The following is a 19,821-nucleotide window of genomic DNA, read 5'->3' as shown; positions in this document are numbered from 1 at the left end:
CGTGCCATCCTGAGAATGTAACAGTTTTTCAGCAGTCACAGGTATCTTCGGTGTTTGGTAAATTTAAAGATAGAATTTTATTCTATATGCCATTGTCATCCCTCACTTGACACGTCTGTTTTCTGTCTGAGACATGTTCTGGAATGGAGAACCATTCAGTAAAGTGAGCCCCTATTCACATACTAAATGGTGCAGCACAGACACATATTTACCATCTCATAAAAATCCTAGGCTTTGTTCACTGGAACTATTAATCTAACCCTATCCTTCTTTACTTTCTTCCATGTGCCTTACACATACAGTATGTAGCACAGAATCATGGCTTAATTCTATTTGAAAATTTAAAAGAGACACCAAGCTCACTTAAAAAAACTGACAAGAGGATTAATTCTACTATTAAGAGAAGAATTTAGTACCTTTGGTATGCCATCACTCTCTCCCATGAGGTAATTTATAAGCTGATTAGTCAAGGTTTCATCTTTCGCCTGTCCCACCTAAGGAAAAAAATACACAAATAGAACAGCATAATATATTATGGGGAAAACAACTAAACTTTTCTTTCATGTGAGATAAACAACACCTGTATACACAAACTATAGTCAATATAGAATTATGGGTCTGTAACTCAGGAATTTACAAATAATTATATCATGGGGAAAGTTCCAGTTTCTGGCATCTTCAACAACTACTGTACTAGCTTTGGAAGAAAAACTGGATAAAATATTAAAAACTAATATAAAATAAAAAAGAAATCTGGCACTGATTCACTGCTTAACAACAACGATGACACTGATCTTTTAAAATAAAGGACATGTTCTGTCTCCCTCCACCAGTCACCCCCCCCCCCCGGTTTGAATGGATGTTTCTTACTGTCTCTATTGCCATTTCTATTGCTGTATTGTCATCTGTATTCGGACTTTTCAAAAAGTGTTTTAATGCCTGTAAAAAGAACACAAAATGTTAAATGCCTTATATTTAAGTGCACTTTTAAAATAATAAATAAATACATTTTTGCATATGTGGAAATACACTATCAACACAGACCATGAATTCAATTATTATTATTATTATTATTAATATGGGGGTAGAAGGTGATGGCAAGAACAGGACGAGTTTTCAGTCTCTCCTCCGGCATTGTGAACTTGATCACCAACACAGCTTTCAGTTTTCAAGATAAAGAAAAAACTGTTGGGAGACCCTTGGGCAGCACTCCCATGTACCATCAGCTCTGGCCCTGAACCTGACCCAGTAAGATTGTGATTATGGCTTAATACTAACCCGTGTATATTGACCACACAGAAGAAAGAATTTGCCAGCTTGGAGATGTTTTTTCTTGCCTTCAAAATACAAGGCAATGCTTTGGTAGTCTTCATTAGTAGTGTCCTCAGAACCTGCAACAAAGAAGGAAAAAACAACAAAAAACCCCATCAGTTTGCATGCAGAGAAAGAGTTTGAAAAAACTCTTTCTCCGCATGCAGCTGGATAAAATTGGCTCGGTTCTTAACTGCCCTTCTTTGAATAGAAAAGTGTTCACTGGATGAGGTTCTCATAACTCCTCATTCTTCTGCAGTTCCCTGAAACTCTGTTGTATGCATGGGAGAATCCTATGGGACATGAGGCTACAAATGAAGTGGAGAGTACGCAGTCACTATGCTTCCCCTTTCTATTGCAATAAAAAATTGCAAGTACCATAGGCTCCCAATTCCACAAAAGATCTCATTTAAACAAAATTAACTGGCCATTTATAACTCTTAACAGTTACAGTTTTACATCATAATGAAGATGGCCTGTATATTCCTAAATCATTTTTAAATGGCTCAAATGCACACTGATCATATTCAATCGTGTGTTTATCTGCCATGGAGTAAGCCCTATTCAACTCAAAGAGACTTACTTTTGAGGAGAGACACATAAGATTGCCGTGGCAGTGAATTTCTAATTTGACAAAAACACACTCAACACTACATGTAAGAAAACTGGAAGTCTGTGTATGCATAAAGAACTAAGAACAACCACATCATATTGCAGTACTCACTAATTATGTCTGCATATATCTCCATTTTATTGTGCTGCTGGGCCAGTGAGAAAGCTTCATTATTACATTTCGACATCACCAAAAACTGGATGGCAGACCCATAGTCACCCAACTGCAGAAAGAATCTAAACAGAATTAACAAATCATTGTTGACTTTTTAAAAAGTTATATTGAGCAAACTATCTATCCAATTTGTTTTCACTGTCCATTTATTCTGGATTTAACCTCTAGAGGTTATAAGAAATGCTTGGTTACAACCTACTGGAATATATGAATAGAAGGGATGGGAAAAATATAAGATTAGAATCAGAATTATATGTATACAAAGTCATTAAATATAGGCCTGTTACAGACAGCCAAAATAAAGCTGCTTCGAGTCGCAGTGGAGGTATGGCGTTTCAATGATGCATGCGTCCTAAGAGTCCAGAAGCAACACCAAAGCCACACTCCTGTCTGGAGCGTGGCTTTGGTGCAACTTCTGGACTCTTAGGACGCATGCATCATTGAAACGCCATACCTCCACTGCGACTCGAAGCAGCTTTATTTTGGCTGTCTGTAACAGGCCATAGAAACCATGTTGATGAACTGATAATACAGAAATTCAAGAAACGTATATAAAATAAGGTGACTACAGTTAGTTAGGAAGTTACTTTATAGCTGGGAAAATAAAAGATTATCAAGAAAGTCAAGATCTGTTTACGTATGTATGCAATGATTGTTTATATAATATATGCTTGTTTTTATAAAGTTTGTTTGTTTCATATTTCAATGTTGGCAACTTAATAAAAAAATAAAAAAAAGAAAAAAGTTATATTGAGTAAAATCCAAATGCATTAGTTACACATCAAGTACATTCACAAGTTTAAAGGGATAATCCATCCTATTTTAATGCTAAAGCAGCAGAATTAATTACTTCAATAACCAGTTATAAGCTGTTTTGAAAGCCCCTTTGAGGACAGAAATGCAGACTGAAGAAATATTTTTTAAAATAATTAAAAAGAATTTTCTTATATTCTGAGCCTACTATTAAGAGCAACAATAAAAACAGCCATTATTATTACTATTATTGTGGTGTCTTAAAATCACAGGTGCTGCTCTTAGGCTTAAATTCTATTTTGAAAACAAAGGTCATGCTATTGCTCTCAGAAGTGGTATGCTATTATAAGGACTCTCTATGTTTGCAAGTTCATCAAGAAATAAGCAGGTAGTTGCTTAAATGGTTTCCTGTTCTTCCTCTAAGAATAATAAACACATGAGAATCTACCATGCCACACATATTTCTGGACTGGCAAAAGGAGAAAGATGTCCCTTCCCCTTTTTTTTGTTTAATCTTATTATTTTGTTTAATCTTATTCACATTCAGTCTGCTCTGGTCTTAAGCATGTTGATGATACATATAGTTCCAGAAGGTGAAGTATGAACCAGGCTGATGTGACAGTTCCATATTTTCAGGCTTTATCAATTCTGGGACATGCAGAGAGAGCTGGCTTATGTAACGCCTCCACATTCTCCAGAAGTGGGTGGCTCTCCAAACCCTTCTTGCTGTACCTATTGATCCTTTTTATATAGTGTTTTGGGAGGAAAGATGCCATTTGGAGAGATCAAATTATCGTATATACTCATGTAGAAGTCGACCTCATGTATAAGTCGAGGAAAGATTTTAGGGTCAAAATCATGGATTTTGATATGACCCGTGTTAAGTCAAGGGTAAAACTAAGGGGGGCATAACAAAGGATCTAAAAGGTAAAACATCACTTCTGTCCCTCCTCCTCCTTTTCTGGACCTCTCCTGACCACCTAACTCCACTTCCCAGGTGCTGGAGGAGAAGGTTTTAACACAGGAATGAGAAAGGAAAGAAGTGGACTTAAACATAGGGTTTGGTGATGAAAGGAGGTTTTTAACATTGATGGGGAAGGGAAAGAAGTGGATTTAAACACAGGGTTTGGTGAAGAAATGGGTTTTAACATCCATTGGAAGGGAAAGAAGTGGATTTAAGTCTTTAACATCCGATCTGGAAGGGCACTCACTCCCTGCCAGCAGCTCTTTCAAAAATCACTGCTGAGGTACATAGTGGTGCTTCTTTCAGTACATTTTAAAGCACTATTACTGCATTGATCCATATATAAGTCGATCTAGGGTTTTAGGATCAATTTTGGGGGGAAATTTCTCGACTTCTAGTCAAGTATACACTATAGCTCTGAAACTTCTTTCCATAAATAAATAAATTTGAAAAGTTGTCTATCTGGCAGTTACAGAGAAATTAATTTTGAAATGTTTTTCCAATGCTCTTCTCTATTCTAATTTTAAAATTATTTCTTTTTTCATGGATTAAGCCTTTTTCTCTCAAGAAGAATATGGAGGTTCAAACAAAACATTTTACATGTAAATATTTGTACATTCATAATCTGACCATTTTTCACGGTTATATTTGCAAATCTGTTGGAAGTTTGAAAGGCTTGATTCTATAGTTACAGTTACCTGGCTACCAACTTGGCTCCATCAAGAGACTGTGTTTCCCTGACAATGCTGACAGCTTTTTCTGGGTTGTTAAGGTGATCCAAATATAGCCTGATAACATTGTCCCATTGCTTGGCATTTTCATAGGCCAACACAGCTTCCTTGTATCTAATAAAAAGAGAGACCATCACATAGTACTTTGTACTCAATTTCCTTAGAGCTACAACTTCTGATTGAATAGATCAGGGTGGGAGTTCAGTGACTCTCCACATGTTCTTTAGTTTTGACTTACAGCATCCCTAGCCATCGGCTAAGGTTAGCCCCAAACAGAGTAGATGTATTGAAGTAAAGGGAATACCTATGTGGTGACTAAACACTTTCATCACAATACATCTAAAATTACCCTCCATATGATAAATGGATGTGTGTGTTTCTATATAAATAGTATTCAATACCTAGGTAGCCCTGGCTGCTGCACTAGCAGCCAGCAGTATTGAAACATTTAGTTCAGTTGCCTAAGGATTCAGGTTAGACAGGCTATTTATGTATATACTAGCAATAGAGTGATCTCCATCCTTAGGATAGTGGGTGTCCACTTGTCTTCTATCCAGCTGGAGGAAAGTACTCCTATATGGGACAAAAAATTCTCCATTCCCATAATGTAGGCTGCCCACCTGACTTGAAAGCTAGCCCTCATGTTGCCCATTACATCAGCCAGAAGGGTAAGATAGTGATGTACCCTCAGGGGATAGATTCTCCTTATCTCTGCTTTCATAGGGACACGGTGGTCCTGATGCCAGAAATATCATCTCTGGCATACCTCTTAATCTTTGATCATTTTCTATACTCCATTGATATTTGGCAAGTCCTGGTTCGCTATATGGAGCATGTGTCCTCCTTTGGGACATCATATAGGGCAGGCTATTCTTCAATTATTTGTCTAGTAAGAAAGGCTCACTGTTTTTTGTGCAGATCCTCTCTGTTGGGCTCCTCTATGATTGTACGTGTGAGTCTCTTCCTTTGTAATGGCAAGGCCAAGTTCACGTGGTCATGGCAATATCCACTGCAATCTTCAGTGGCATCTCTCTACAAGCTATTAGCAGCCTTACACACTCCTTGTGTGTTATTGTCCTAATGTGGAGCTCATATTGGAGCCTGATTTGGAAGAGTTGTTCTTTTATTGGAGTGAATGACACTCCCACCTCAAATGGCAAGCAGTTACAGAGATCACAAAGAAGGACAGGTTGCCTACGAGGTAATCTATAAACTCACACAACTATTCCCATCCTCCCCTCATGTCCCGCTGCTCCTTAGATCCTTGGCTGCCACTTTGACATCCATGGAACTGAGGGTTTATACAAGAAGCATTCTGGTAGGCACTTGGGTAGTGGGAGAGGCCTCTCCCAAAATAGTTACATAATGGCTCTAGAAGATTCTAAATGATATAGTGTGCAAGTACAACTAACTCCATTTGTGTGAGTTCATAGATGACCACTCAAAAAACTACAGTTACAGGTAAGCAAACTGTCCTTATCATTCCAGAAAAGAAAATGTACCTGCCATCTGCTTCCTTTGCTTTGGCATACTGAAGATGTATCTTTGGAGAAGATACGTTTGGGAGAAGTTCACCAACTTTTGCCCTATACAGCAGAAATAAATTAATTTTCACTGTATTTTCAGATACATACCCACCCACCTACTATATCAAGAATGAAAGTTATCTGTCTTCCTATTGGTTGATTCTGAGAAACATTTGAAGTGATTTTTTTGGAGAAAACCATTACTTAAAACAGGAAAATTGGGCACCTTATTTATTTTGAGGTGGATCCAGAGATATTATGAGTTTGTTCACAGAATGCTCCTAGTCACGGAAGGAGGAGAACAACCGTTTTTGCCAATTCTGCTTTCTCCCTGCAGTCTACAAGTGTCCTTTAAAAATCTGTGCTGCAAATTGGGAGGATCCTCCAGAAGAAGAGGGAAAGTGGGGCAAAACCATACAAGGAGACAGAAACTGGTGTAAATGTTCCAACCCATTGTTTTCTGAACAGAAAATCTGCAAAATGTAGCAGTGCATAAAGAATTAAGTTTCCTGAAAATCCCAGCTTTTTTTGCTCTTATTTGAAAGCAAATGCCTCATTGCTACAGCTGAAAAGATATAAAGTGGAGCGGGGGCAAGGTTCAGCACATGGGCTGCATACAGCCCTTGGGATTGCTCAGTCCCTGAAGCCCTCAGATTATTTTAAATGATGGGGGTAATTTTCAGGTGATCTGGGGATTTTTTGCCTGAAAACTACTCAAAATGTACCCTAACCAAAGTGGTTTCCTTCCACAACCCTACAAAGACCCTCAAACCAAAAGACCACTAAAGACCTTTTTAAAAAGCGGCCAAAATGGCAGTTGGATGCAACATCATGTCACTTTGGGTGTGCCAAAATGTGCTAGTGCAGCCTGGATGGAAAACCAGCCCTTGTCCTTGGCACAGTTGCCAGCTCCTGTTTTAAAGTATGTGGGTAAAGTGTGACCAAACAAAAACAAAAAGTGAAAGTGGTAACTATATTAAAGATCAATAGCTTGGAATGGAATCTTTGCATTTGTGTTCTTCTACGATTAACAAAGCTACATTCAACTACTGAAAACTGAAAAAGAGAGGGAAAAACGGCAAAATTGTGAAAATTAAGACAATTATGCTAATTTAATTAAATCTATATATGTTTGGTGAATTTCACTTTTCTGGGCACAGAATTTGGACTGAATTTGAGCACAGAATTTGGGGGGCTTTTAAAAGCACACAATTTGTCCTTAACACTTATAATTCTTTTAGGAATCTATGAGAAAGTAGGTGGATTGGTTCGTCTACACTCTCAAAACATAAATACAGAGCTATTTTCTACTGAAGATTATGCTGCTTAATGTTTAGTTTTTGTATCCATCCTTTCTTATAGACAGACAAGAGGTAGTGTCCTTGAAATGAACATCATACAACCTAAAGCTTGTGTTCCTCAATCCCAGGCTTTGTTTTTATGGGGTCTTAACATGGTTTTTAAATTACATAATTTACAACCCACGCCATCTCAAGAGCTTTGGCGCAAACTGTGTTCAAACCTTTAAACTTGTCACAGGTTTGGCCAGGGTACTGAAGAATCCTTTCTTCCCAAACGTATCTATCTGAATCCTGAAATCAATAGAAACCCTTCTCCCAGCACTCTTGAAATCTGAGATATAATGGGTGCCCCAGAAATATAAGCCCCTCTCAGCACTGATTCCAAAGATATGCAACCCCACTTGTATGAAAGGTTTGCCTTTCTCATTTAAAAAGGCTTTCATAATTAATGGTGGGATCTGTAAATGTAAACTATATTTTATCATGCATGTACATCTCCAAGACAATTATTGTTACTAATAAAAGAAACTGAATGAATATAAAAATGCATATTAACACAGTGTTTAAATCCTGCTTTTTCTCCATCTTTTCCTACAACTTTGTAACTGTCCTTCCACAGGACAGTTGTAAAACTATTGTCTTATCATGTGTTAGAAACACAGAAATATTTTTCTACTTAGGCTGACTTTTATATCTGTTTCATAAATGTTATTTTGACTTTTTTGTATATTTTAAATGTACTGTAATCGAGTCAGGACTTAAAGATAAAATGCAAAAGAAAAAAGGTAATAAGTGTTGTGCCAAGGCTGTATCCAATTTCTCCATCCGTAAAATCAATGCAACTGTATTCAGTAGCAAAAGAGAAAGACTACATTACAGAGAATGAAATTTGTGACATGGAAACAAAAGGTAAAGGAAACTATAATAAAAGAGGGAGAGCTGCTACACATTTCCTGATTTGTCCTCTATTATGTCCTCAACAGTTTTATTGGAGTGCAATGCTGCACTTACCAGTTTTTGCAACGGATATATACTGATGCTGCTTTGTCATAATACTGGCCTTTTTCATAGAGCTGGGCAGCTTCTGAAAATTGCTGCAATACAGTAAGTGGTACAAACTTTTAACTTACAGTACAAACTCATACATTCTGAATGCTTCCTCTCTATTTAAACATTAAGTACCTTCATGCTCTCCAGAATAGCTCCACAGTCTCTTTTCAACACCCTGGAAGGATGCTTGATGGCTTGGTTAATACCACGCCGAATGTCACCCATACGAATGGACATTTGAGCAACTCCAGCTAGGCAGGCTTCATCATGTTCTTGGTACTGGTAATCAAAAAAAATAATATAAAGGTACAAGAACAATAAAAAAACATCCACAAAGCAAAATCTAAAACATCCAATAATGTATAGGGGTGGGGAAGGAGAGTCAGAGAAACCAAAATTTCAATAGCTGTTATTCTGCAAGTATTTAAGGAATACAAAACACAGAGGGTGGTGTCTATTTAGGATTATTGAGTTATTCTCTTTTGTGTCACCTTAAAAGATCCACACATTTTATTCTAGCCTAGGCCTTCCTGAACCTCAGTGCAGATGGATAGGATCAAGTGGGCAGAAAATCAATTGCCCTATAAACCCTTCCTTTACAAAAATATAAGTACAAATCATATGTGTAAAACAGATTATCTTATTCTTTTGAGTAAAATTGTGGTATTCAAATAAATAATGAGGAGCTTGTAAAATAAGAACCATTTCAATAATGTTCTCCTAGGTGTGGTTGGCTTTTATATTTATAGGTCATGTAACAAAAACTATTCCTAATGTTACTATGTCCAGCTTTGGTCTAATTAGTATTTAAAAGTGACTGAAGACTATAAATCAAAATGTTACCATGTGTGAAAGCCAGCATGAAGAAAGCATTTTTACCTTGCTGTTGTTTGTAATTCCTTTTTCATAATGTGCCAATGCATTCACATAATCACCCCTAAAACAGAGATAATATATCCATATTGAGATATAAAGGAAAATGTGATGAAATGAATGTAACAAACCTAGAGTAACATGTGCAGTTAAGTGAGCAAAAATGGCATCCACAAGTCTCTTGGACTACTTTGTCAACCCATAATATTTGCTGTTAGAAGCGCAATGGTGGAACAGACCAAGTAAATTACTTTAATTCAACCCCACCCACTCACTCAAGCTATAATCTTTTTTATTAAGATATCTATTTTCCGACACATTTTCTGGTTTAATGCACCAATTCCAAGGGTCAGTGTTATCTGAACATACTCCCTTGGCACTTGGATCCTTCACAGTGATTTATGGATGCATTGTAAGAGGTCTATTTTCCATTACAATCTAGGCTCAAGGTACTTTAACAATGGGCAAGGCCAACCCAAGATATTTTGCCGCCTGAAGCTAAGGACCAGTTGGAATCCTGCAGTGAACTCTTTCTTGCCCTGGGCAAGACCCTATCAAAGCTGAAAGATATAGTTATACCTGATTTTCAAATCTAAAATCTGAAAATAACATCCCAAAATAACCAAAGCATTACAATATATACACCTTTTCAAGCAAACTACAATTTTCTACTACTGGCTCATGATTAAAACTAAACTAAGAATGCTTTCATCAGATTTCTAGACATGAGGGTATGCCCAGTACAGCAAAAATGGTTGTGTAGGACATAATGGCTCTATCTTGAATTGTTGAAGAAAAGTATGCAACCTTCCAATAGGTTCTGGTCATGGAATGACACTAATACAACATGGGCTAGAATCCTGTTGGTTATTCCCAAATAAAGTAGACCCATTGAATCAATTGTTCAGTGGTGAGTCAACAAGTACGTAGATGCTATTGTTTCAATGGGTCTACTCTAGTTGGGAATAATAATAGGACTGAGGCCATGAGGTAGTATTGTGCTGGCAGTTCTGAGTTCTGAAAAGAATTTGCTGTATCCTATAAATCCTGGTAACAGATCATGAACAAAAAAGCAGCTACAAGAGATCCACAAGTTAGATGTTTATCATATTATTTGGCAAGTCTATTGTGAGCTTTATTCCTAACTGCAAGTTGATGAAACCTCCATAAACTGAAAACTAAGGGAAGAAGCAAAATCTATTAATGATGAACCATCTCTTCCTCTCCCATTTCTGTACTGGCTTTCCAGTTCTATGATTGCAGTTATGTTTGTTAAACTGATACGAATTAATGACAAAAGTAAATAAAAATATATTTTTATTTTTAATTTTGAAATGGCAGTTGATACGAATACATTGGTAGGAGGAAGGAAAATGTAACTTACTCATCAATTCTATTCCAAGTATATTGGATACTGATTTAGTTTTGAGCTCAGTTCAAAAGGATATTAATTCTGATGTTATAGGTCATCTGTTTTAACTGTTTGTAAGGCTGTTGTGTTCTGCTTTAAAATAGTTTTAATGTTTTTCTTTTGTTATTATATATTGCTTGTTATTAAGACACTCCAATAATTTCTGGGTGTATATGTAAGTACAGATGTCATGAAAACAAACAAATCAAACCTCCATGCTACTAAATGTTTACAAGCAAACATACGTGAATTCCAACTGCACAGCATATTCCTTTGAAATGAAAGGAATCTGGTCTGGTGCCAATCGTTTAGCTAGCTGAAGGGCACTGTCCCAGTGTTGCAGATCTCTTCTCATCTAGTATCAAAAATAGTATAGAGTTTCATGAAAAAGATTATTTACAACAAACTCACCTAACAAAAATGTTCCAAAAAGTTGTATATGAAACATTAGATAGTGTAATATTTTACCTCAAGTGCAGCAGCAGGGCAGGAAGATGCCAAATATAAGTCCTGAGCCAAATTAAAATTATTAGTATACATAGCAAGATGTCCTGCTAAAAGATTGTGATCCTCTATGCCCTGAAAAAAAGATAAACGCATGTGTAAGGTCACGTGACTTGGGGAGTGGGGAATAAACACAGTCTGAAAAAACCTGAGGCAAAAGAATTTCCCTTGTCCCTGGCTTATGCACAAAGTGAGGAAAGGTGTAAGTCAAAGGAAATGGGTATACACAATGTCTGTTCTGATGCATGTAATGTACATAAAGTCATAAAAAAGAATTTAATGTGACAAGATTCACGTATGCACAGCAGCCCTTCAGAGCACAGGGAGTCCCCAGATTAGGACTTGTTGCCTGCTGACTCAATTTTGACCTATGGTGATCCAATGAATTTTATTTGGATTATTGGATATTAGCAATATTTGGATTGCTTTCAATAGGCACAGGCACAGGGTCTTTTGTTTGTTTAATTCTTATCTTGCCTTTCTCCAGCCACGGGATTTAAGGTGGGTCACAACCATTTAAAATAAAGTCTGTGTATTAGGGCCAATTTTATTGCCAAATGCACTTCATATTGAACTTTAAAAACCCTCAAGATTACTTTGCACCTAGCCTAAACTCAGTTTCTTGTCCAACATGAAAGAAAATCTTATTTATAATCATGGTAATTAATAATGCAGTATGTTCCTCATATCTACGTTATTTATTTAACTTTACACAAACTGTATTCTGTTGAATATAAATAAAATTAGCTTGGTCTTGGGAATTCCTCTGCCTGCATGTGTATTTGCAGCTTCACTGCTGTTGCCACCATTGCACAGACGGACACAAAACATTTGACTAGGCTTAGGCTCTGGCTGTTAGGAGCAGCTGCAGTAGCAAAGCTAAACTTCCAAACATTGCAGGAGTCAGAATTTGACTGTGGCGCATGGATAGAAGGGGGGAAGGAGGGAAAAGAGAGGAATAAAACAAGAGAATTTCCATGCCAGCCAAACATAACTTCCTGTAATGTGGGGTGGCACAGCTTTGCTGCAGCTGCTCCTCCTGAGACACTAAACCTCGCCAAGTGTTGTGCGCCTGTGCAGTGGTGGTGACTGCAGTGTTCAAGAAGGCTGGATGGTCTCAAAAAGTGTTGTTGTTGGTGACTGGAAGGGACAGGGAGAGAAGAGAAGCAGGACTCTGACAGGAGATGACGAGGGCAGAATAGAAAAAGAGTGGACAAGGTGAAGGAAGGAGTGACAAGCATTTATAAACTGCCTTGTAGAAGGGCTGGCATGGGTTGGTGCAGTAAGGCAGGGAGTTGGCAGGGCTCTTCCTTTTTTTGGAATGGAACAAGTAAGATGAGAGGAGTTTGGGTTGCCACTAAATAGCTGAAATGCAGAGAGGCATCAATTCACCAATTTTGAATGCTTAAGATAGGAATCATGGTATATATAGCCAATTAAAAGTCCATGTTCTATGAATGCTGTTTCTCTATTGCCATTTTGCATTGTTAATAATGCATGCCATGGCACAGCAGAACGTACTGTATCCAATATATTTATTGGACACTTTTCCCCCATAAGAATCTGGGTATTTCACAAATATTTTACAATATAGAGAAGTTAAAAACAATATAAATTATAATATAGAACAACAACAACAATTTAAAGGACAATCAATTGGCCAAAAGCCAACAGTTAAAAATCAGCCAGTTACATTCTATTAAATATCTAGGAGTACCTGAGGTATGCTATTTAAATGATGCATGGGTCCTAAGAGTCCAGAGGTTGCGCCAAAGCCACACTCCATTCCTAAGCACTGGAATGCAGCTTTGGTGCAGCTTCTGGATTCTTAGGATGCATGCATCATTTAAATAGAATACCTCCAAAGAGACCCGAAGCAGCTTTATTTTGGCAGTCTGTAACAGGCCTAAAAAAGATGATGTTTGACCTTCCTGGGGCCAGGCCTCAAATCACTGACATAATCCCATAGTCTCAGAATGAGAAACAAAAAATAAATAAATAACTATAACATTTAGATATGTAAGCATTTACCTTTATTTGTTCTAATGACATGACCATTCCCACATTTCTGATTTTCCTGTAAACCCTAATTGCAAATTCCAGTTCCATGTGATGTAAGCAAGCTGCGGCTAATTCATTCCAACTTGATGGATCATTCAGAAGTTTGCACACATCCCATGACTCCGAAAACCTATGCAAAAATTACAAATCAAACAAAAGCAATTAACTGTATTAAAGCATAGCTAGCCCCTGGACGTTTGAAAATTTCTTGCATACTGTTTGAAAAGGGAACTCACCTTTTCAGTACTAAAGTCTGTGTTAGGAATTGTTTCAGCTCATTATATGGCATGCCTTTCAAAGGGCCAAGGAAACTATGAGTACTAAGGGAGATAGTGTTGGTTTTTCCACTTTGAGTTTGACAAGTTAATTCTCCATTATACATTAGCAATGGTTTGTGGGAATAAGGAATTCTAGTGCCTCCAGCCAAAATCACCCTGGAGCCTATATTACAGGAGAAAAAGAATATTTCAGTTTGTTGCAATTGTTCTGTCATTCATTCATTCACTCATTCATTCAACATCCTGTCTTTTTCCTGGCACAGGAACCATGCTTGCCATGCATACTCAGTACCAAAACTACAGAATGAAAGCATGTTAACATCTGAGACAGCAAACATGAAAAACCAACTGGACATAAACACTAAAGTATTGTTCTATAACATCCCAAAACCATAAGTTGTAGCACCATGCACATCCAAAATGATTTACTTAATTAAACACATGACACTGACACGAACAGTCTAAACTTTCTTTTTGAAAAATTAGAGGTGATCATATATATTGAGCTTTCGTACTTAACTGAATTTGAAACTGTCACATTAACTTGATTCATATCTGTCTTTTCTGCTTCACTATTGTATTCCAACTTACACTTATTTGACAATAACCCAAAATAAAATCAATGGACTCTAATTTAAAACTGAGCTATAAATTCAACTAGCTGCCCAAAGGCAGAATTATCCACTTGCCACAAATAGAATTGTCCATTGTCCTGCCCATTTTGTTTTAATCATACAATCCATACCATAAAAGAGTAGTAGACCACTGAACAGAAATACCCAGAAAATAAATAGTCTTAGATACAGATACAACTTTGCTTAAGAGCATCTGTTGTCAACTTTATTTTCTATAGAGGAAGAAAGGAATTGGCATTCAGCAATTATTTGTTTGTTATCCACCACCTTAGGCTTCTTAACACTTGATAAAACAAAATTAGAATGAAATGCCTTTTTAAAAAAATATTAAGACTTGGTGAGGTCTCAGAAATAATTGAAGGGGCCTTGTATGAAATCTTGTCCACAGAAACAGAGAGAACGCCTCTCTGGACGATTTCAACACTCTAGACACAAGTCATATAGGGCTTTACTGGTCAAAACCAGCACTTTGAATTATGCCCAGAAAGACAGGCAGCCAATGGAGCTGTTGCAATAAGGGAGTTGTGTGCTCCCTATAGCCAGCTTCTGTTAACAACCTGGCTGCATCCAAGAAAGAATGGAGCCTGATAGGCAACTCAGAAGGATACCATGGTCGATGGTATCGAAAGCTACTGAGAGATCCAGTAGAACGAACAGGGACAAAACTCCCCCGTTCAGTTCCTTCTGGACTGGCCTCTAGGAACACTCTCTCAGCTGGAGAGAGGAGGGGGGGGGAGATTGAGGAGGACCCAGGAGTGAGGAGGAGGGGGCATGGACTCCTCCGAGGCCCCAAGCCGGCTTGTCAGAGAGCCGGCAGAGGAAGGAGCAGGAGGAGAAGCAGAGAGATGTGGCTGCTCGCCCACTCCTCCAGGGGTCCGTTCCTTCAGTGGGGCCAGGGAAAGCTCCAGGAGGAAGAGGGCAGCAACAGGGAGGGAGAGAGGGAGCTTCTTCACCACCAATGGTTTAAACCAATGGTTTTAACAGATTAGAATTTTGGCAATTCTTGCCTTGATTGTTGACAAGGAATAAACTCATGGAGTGTGGGTTGCTTGTTCAGCCTGAGAAATCAATTTTTCTTTTAGTTCTGTTTCCTCATCATTTCCAGTCTCTCACTATATATTCACATTGACTAAATGTAGACCTAAGCTCCTAAGAACTGGAACTTTTTGCCTTAATTGGTTTATAAATGCCATGTAAAACTTTAGAATAATAATAGAACTTTGCAATACCTTGTATAGTGTCCTTATGAAAGACATAAGTGTATATTTTGTCATCATCATATGCAACAAATACACCTTTATCCATTGGCCAGTTTTCCCAAAGAATCCCCTTGATGGTTGGTTGGAAATCTGGAATCTCAGAGGCAGTATCAGTCACCTAGAAAAGGTAACATATGAAACTATTCTGTAGGGGGGAAAAGGCAGTGGGACAGTGGACTAAATCCAAGTGGACTAAGGTTTTTACATTTAAATTTATGTAAGTCCCTCTTATTTAGTGGGTCTACACTAGCTGGTTGGGGGAAATAATCTTATATATTGTAAACCGCTTAGGAGGGAGTGCTTAAATGCTAATGGGCAACGGTGTCAACCAAGACTTCCAAATGACTTCAGCGAGACACAGAAACATCAGCAAAGCAGCAGGAGTGGTTGTTTGTGATTTAATCTACTGGAAAACCGCACCCTCAATCCAAGTCAGTTGTTGCTGGACCTTAATATCAAGAGACTTGGCTATGTGGAGCATCTGATCAACAAATACTTTGACATCATCAGTTGGGGACAAAGGATCCATGGCACCTAACTCAATTGGAGGAGACTGTCTAGTCAGCATAATCAGATCCAAACCTAGAAGTCCCAGATATTGGGAGAAAGACAGGTGGTCTGATGAGCAACAGCAACAGTGGAGGTAAAAGGAGTGGATTCCTCCTTCGTACCAGACATAATATCCTGGGTTTGAGCTGGCTGAGGCATGGCCTGATCTTGAGATGCAGTACTTTGAAATGAGTTCTTGTCAACAGATGCTTTGACCTTGTTGAACAGAGGCCAGGACAGCTTTTGTCTGAATAGTGTCTCTTGTGGCTAGAGGACTGTGTTAAGGAAGCCTTGATTCTACAGTGGCAAGTATAATACCCAGAACAACTGTTGCTGATGGAAGAAATCATCACAGAATAGCAGGATTCCCAAGGAGACCTATATCTATAATCCCTATGCAATCAATGAACACAAACAGTTGGTGGACGGGACCGATGGTGTCATCTACCTCATCAATACTGATAGGAGGAAGCCTAATCTGTATCTGACTGTGTGTGACCTGGAATGGTATTGTGTCAATGTAGTGATGGAACTGCTGGAAGAGGTTTCTCTTGAATCAAAATCTGAGCTGGAGGAGAAGCTGTAACTAACAACAGAAGATGCCTGTATTTCTCCCTCTGTAACATTACTGTCTGACCTTTTGTCCTAGATGGAGATGGTCTCCATCGCCATTGTATACTGTTTCGGGGAAGCTGGCAAGGGAGACACCACATGAAAAATTATCTCTCAGGCAACTCCCTGAAGAAGAATAGATGGCTGAGCTACAGCTGGAGCTTCAGCTAAATCGGAAGGCCAAGGCAAAGTGTTCTTTCCACCTTTTTTAAAATTATGCTTCTGTTTCAAGGCAGCCCTTCACTTCCATCTCAAGAGATATACCCAGGTAGATGATGAGATGACTTGTCTCTGCTACCATCTCTGGCCTTCTTAGCAGGCATACAAATGATCTCCACTAGTGTGCTTGGGGGCCTCTATTTAGAAATAGTGTGCCTGCGCAATATGCAGGCTCACCATATGCAGACTCAAGATCACACAGACAGCAAGCCCTGGCCGTCTTAATGGCGTGCACGCCCATGGCGGCAGGAGCACACTGTCATTAAAATCAATGGGACTTTAGAGACCCTGTGGTATTTCCCTTACGTGGGGGTGTCCAGAACGGATCCACCGCATAAAACGAAGATCCACTGTTCTAACATCTGTCAGGACCAAGGCTGCCTCCTACATACTCAACTTACAAGCCAAGGATCAATGCCAAAGGCCCACTTTGTTGCTCAGTGTTGAAGTCTGCTGATGATGCATAGGCTCTTGCCATTTCAAAGCCTGCTTGTGTAGAAGAGCTTGAAGGCAACACACTCTGTTGTATCTGGTCTGCAGTGTGAATACTGCACATGAGGCAATGACATAAGATTCACCCTAATACTGAAAGCATCTCAAATGCTCATCTCGGCCCACAATGTTAGTGCCTCATTTGACACACCTCTTAAAAGAAGCCAATAGTATTACGAAAGCCCCAAGGGCTAGTGTGCCTACGTAGAAGACCAATCCTCAGAGCATGCGGATGCTGTTACTGATGAAGCAGCTGCAGATGAAAAGGAACTGGTGGATTTCGGCAGGAAGCCATTTATATAGGGTTGCCAGAAGTGGGCAGGGCTATTGCCAAAACTCTTTAGAATGCTATAGCATACTCTGAAAGATACTGCACATATGCAGCATAACCCTGTGAGTCACAGAAACCATGAAGAACATTAGTTATAATTTTAGAGACTGGGAAACAATCTATTTCAGAGCAAGGTTTACATAGCTTTAATTCCATATATTACTTCTCCTCATGTTTTAGAAGAAGCACAAAAGACTACAACAGATTTAATATAGCCCAGAAAAAGTAATCTGTTCTATCTTACAATGTTGATGGAAGAAACTGAAAATATTTCAGGTAAATCTAGCATTTCTATTTCTATCTCAGCAGAGAAAGGACAAATATCCTTTGGTGGGTTGCTCCTCCCTCTCACTCAAATAAGCAGGAAAGGTTGACCTTTTCAGTTTCTCCACTAAGGGGAACAATCTCCAGAATCAGTTGCTATTACAACTGAAGAAACACCCCAAGAAAGAAAAAAATCCTTTGTCTTTTTTTTTAATTGAAAGAAAAAACAGAACAATAATATTGAGGAGACCCACTACCCTAGAATCTATCTACACATATGCTTTAAGTCCCATGTCAGCACAGGCCAGGGCGGGCAGGGTGTTCATCCCTATTTCCAGTTAAGATCAACATTTTTTCTCATCCTTTGAATGGGATATACCAGAGTTCCCTACATAAGAACTGGTGGGGCTGGTGTCCCTTGGAGGTTACTGCTTTACTATTGTATCAGTCTGCCAAAGGCAGTTTCAGCTAAGTCAAAGGTTTCAAGTTTATAATGCTTTGCAAATGTGGAAGGTGACTTCCACATTGTTGCCTTGTAGATTTCTACTGCGGGGCACTGGTGGCTAAAGCCACTGATGTGGTTGTGCTCCTTGTTGAGTGAGCAACTATTTGGCAGGGGAACTACTAAGATTCATAGAAGGCTATAATGCAAGCCCTGGTCCATTTGCTAAATGTGGATACCAATACTTCCTTCCTTATGGAATGAGGCTGAGAGGAGACAAATAAAGACAAATAAAGAATCAGATGATTCCTTGTCCTTGTCCTCTTGAGATAATTACAGATGGCTCTGTGAACATCAAAGGTGTGCCATTTTTTCTCCAATTCCTTGTAAGACTTAGGACAAAAGAAAGGGAGGATTACTTCCTGAGCCCTGTAGAAGGTAGAGTTTACCTTGGGGGAAAAGATGAGATCTAACCAAAGGACAAAAGGGTCTGGTCTAATGATACAGAGTTCTTTTTACACTGACAGGTTCTGACATTCTGTGTCTGAGGTGATGGCAGTCAGGAAGAACACCTTCCAGGACAGGGGATTCAAGGAAGTCCTACATAGCACTCAACACCTTCAGAATTGTGTGCAGGTCCCAAGTGGATAATCAGTGGATTGTAGCAAGAGCAAGGAGTCCCAGTCTATTTGTCTAAGAGGTCTATGTCTAGCTGGCTGAAAGACATCTTGGTAGAGGCTCCACAATCCCTGGCCTATGTCTGTCTGACTGAGCCAACCCTTCTGGCAGTTCAAGGTACCTCCAATATGTTCTGCCTCTAAAGAAAGGAGATGAAATTCTGCCCAAGTTAGTAGCTTCTGGGCCTCCTTTATGAAGGACTGGGATTTCATTCCTTTTTGGTGAATTATATGTGCTTTTGTGGTTACGTTGTCTGTTCTGATTAGGACTGCCTTTCTCAAAATCATTGCAGCAAAAGCCTGCAAGCCTAGCTGGATTGCCCTGAGTTCCAGTCAGTTAATGCTGTGCTTGAGTTACTCCTGGCTCCATCTGCCACTGCAGGTGGGAGGGATATGCAGTAAGCTCCCTACCCTCATAGGCTTGTCATCTGTGATTTGCACTCTGGTTGGCTCCCAGATGGGTTTCACCTCCTGATGGCAGGTGACTTGTATTTGTGTGATTGAGTGGGTGGAGTGAGCCCACACTTGCTTCAGTCTTGGCATTTTTGCATAATTGTAGCACAGGAATATGCACGCTTTTAAAGAGCAAGAAATCATGGTCAGAGGCCTAATTTTGTAATGTTTTTGGATTAAAGGACACAAAGAGTGCCTCAGCAGGCCTGAAAGGTGCTGTTCTCTCATATAATACTTTACTGTGACTTTAACATCTAGTATGCCACTTACTTTCTAATAGATATTTAGGATTAGAACAAAGATTGGGCAAATGTATATCGTGAAACTTAGTTAATGTC

At 38.9% G+C, this 19,821-nt stretch overlaps 1 protein-coding gene across 5 annotated transcripts in view; it reads right to left on the bottom strand.

The window, feature by feature from the left end:
• Nucleotides 1-19,821, bottom strand: part of WDR19 (WD repeat domain 19) — a 61,522-nt gene that overhangs the window by 12,619 nt on the left and 29,082 nt on the right. For all 5 annotated transcript variants that reach the window (XM_089525112.1, XM_089525110.1, XM_089525111.1 and 2 more), the window contains 14 exons: nucleotides 15,415-15,562; nucleotides 13,509-13,713; nucleotides 13,243-13,402; nucleotides 11,176-11,286; nucleotides 10,953-11,062; nucleotides 9,303-9,360; nucleotides 8,556-8,702; nucleotides 8,385-8,467; nucleotides 6,049-6,132; nucleotides 4,514-4,660; nucleotides 2,036-2,160; nucleotides 1,279-1,391; nucleotides 871-939; nucleotides 417-494 (listed from right to left, as the gene is read on the bottom strand). In XM_089525112.1, coding sequence (XP_089381238.1) covers nucleotides 417-494; nucleotides 871-939; nucleotides 1,279-1,391; nucleotides 2,036-2,160; nucleotides 4,514-4,660; nucleotides 6,049-6,132; nucleotides 8,385-8,467; nucleotides 8,556-8,702; nucleotides 9,303-9,360; nucleotides 10,953-11,062; nucleotides 11,176-11,286; nucleotides 13,243-13,402; nucleotides 13,509-13,713; nucleotides 15,415-15,562 — 1,638 coding nt within the window. The remainder of the gene's footprint in view (nucleotides 1-416; nucleotides 495-870; nucleotides 940-1,278; nucleotides 1,392-2,035; nucleotides 2,161-4,513; nucleotides 4,661-6,048; nucleotides 6,133-8,384; nucleotides 8,468-8,555; nucleotides 8,703-9,302; nucleotides 9,361-10,952; nucleotides 11,063-11,175; nucleotides 11,287-13,242; nucleotides 13,403-13,508; nucleotides 13,714-15,414; nucleotides 15,563-19,821) is intronic.

Source organism: Sceloporus occidentalis, unplaced genomic scaffold, assembly GCF_023333645.1.
Source record: "Sceloporus occidentalis isolate IW3139 unplaced genomic scaffold, rSceOcc1.0.p SCAF_5, whole genome shotgun sequence".
NCBI classification, from domain to species: Eukaryota; Metazoa; Chordata; class Lepidosauria; order Squamata; family Phrynosomatidae; genus Sceloporus; species Sceloporus occidentalis.
Note: the sequence above shows the minus strand (reverse complement) of the source record. Positions and strands in the feature narration are given on the sequence as shown.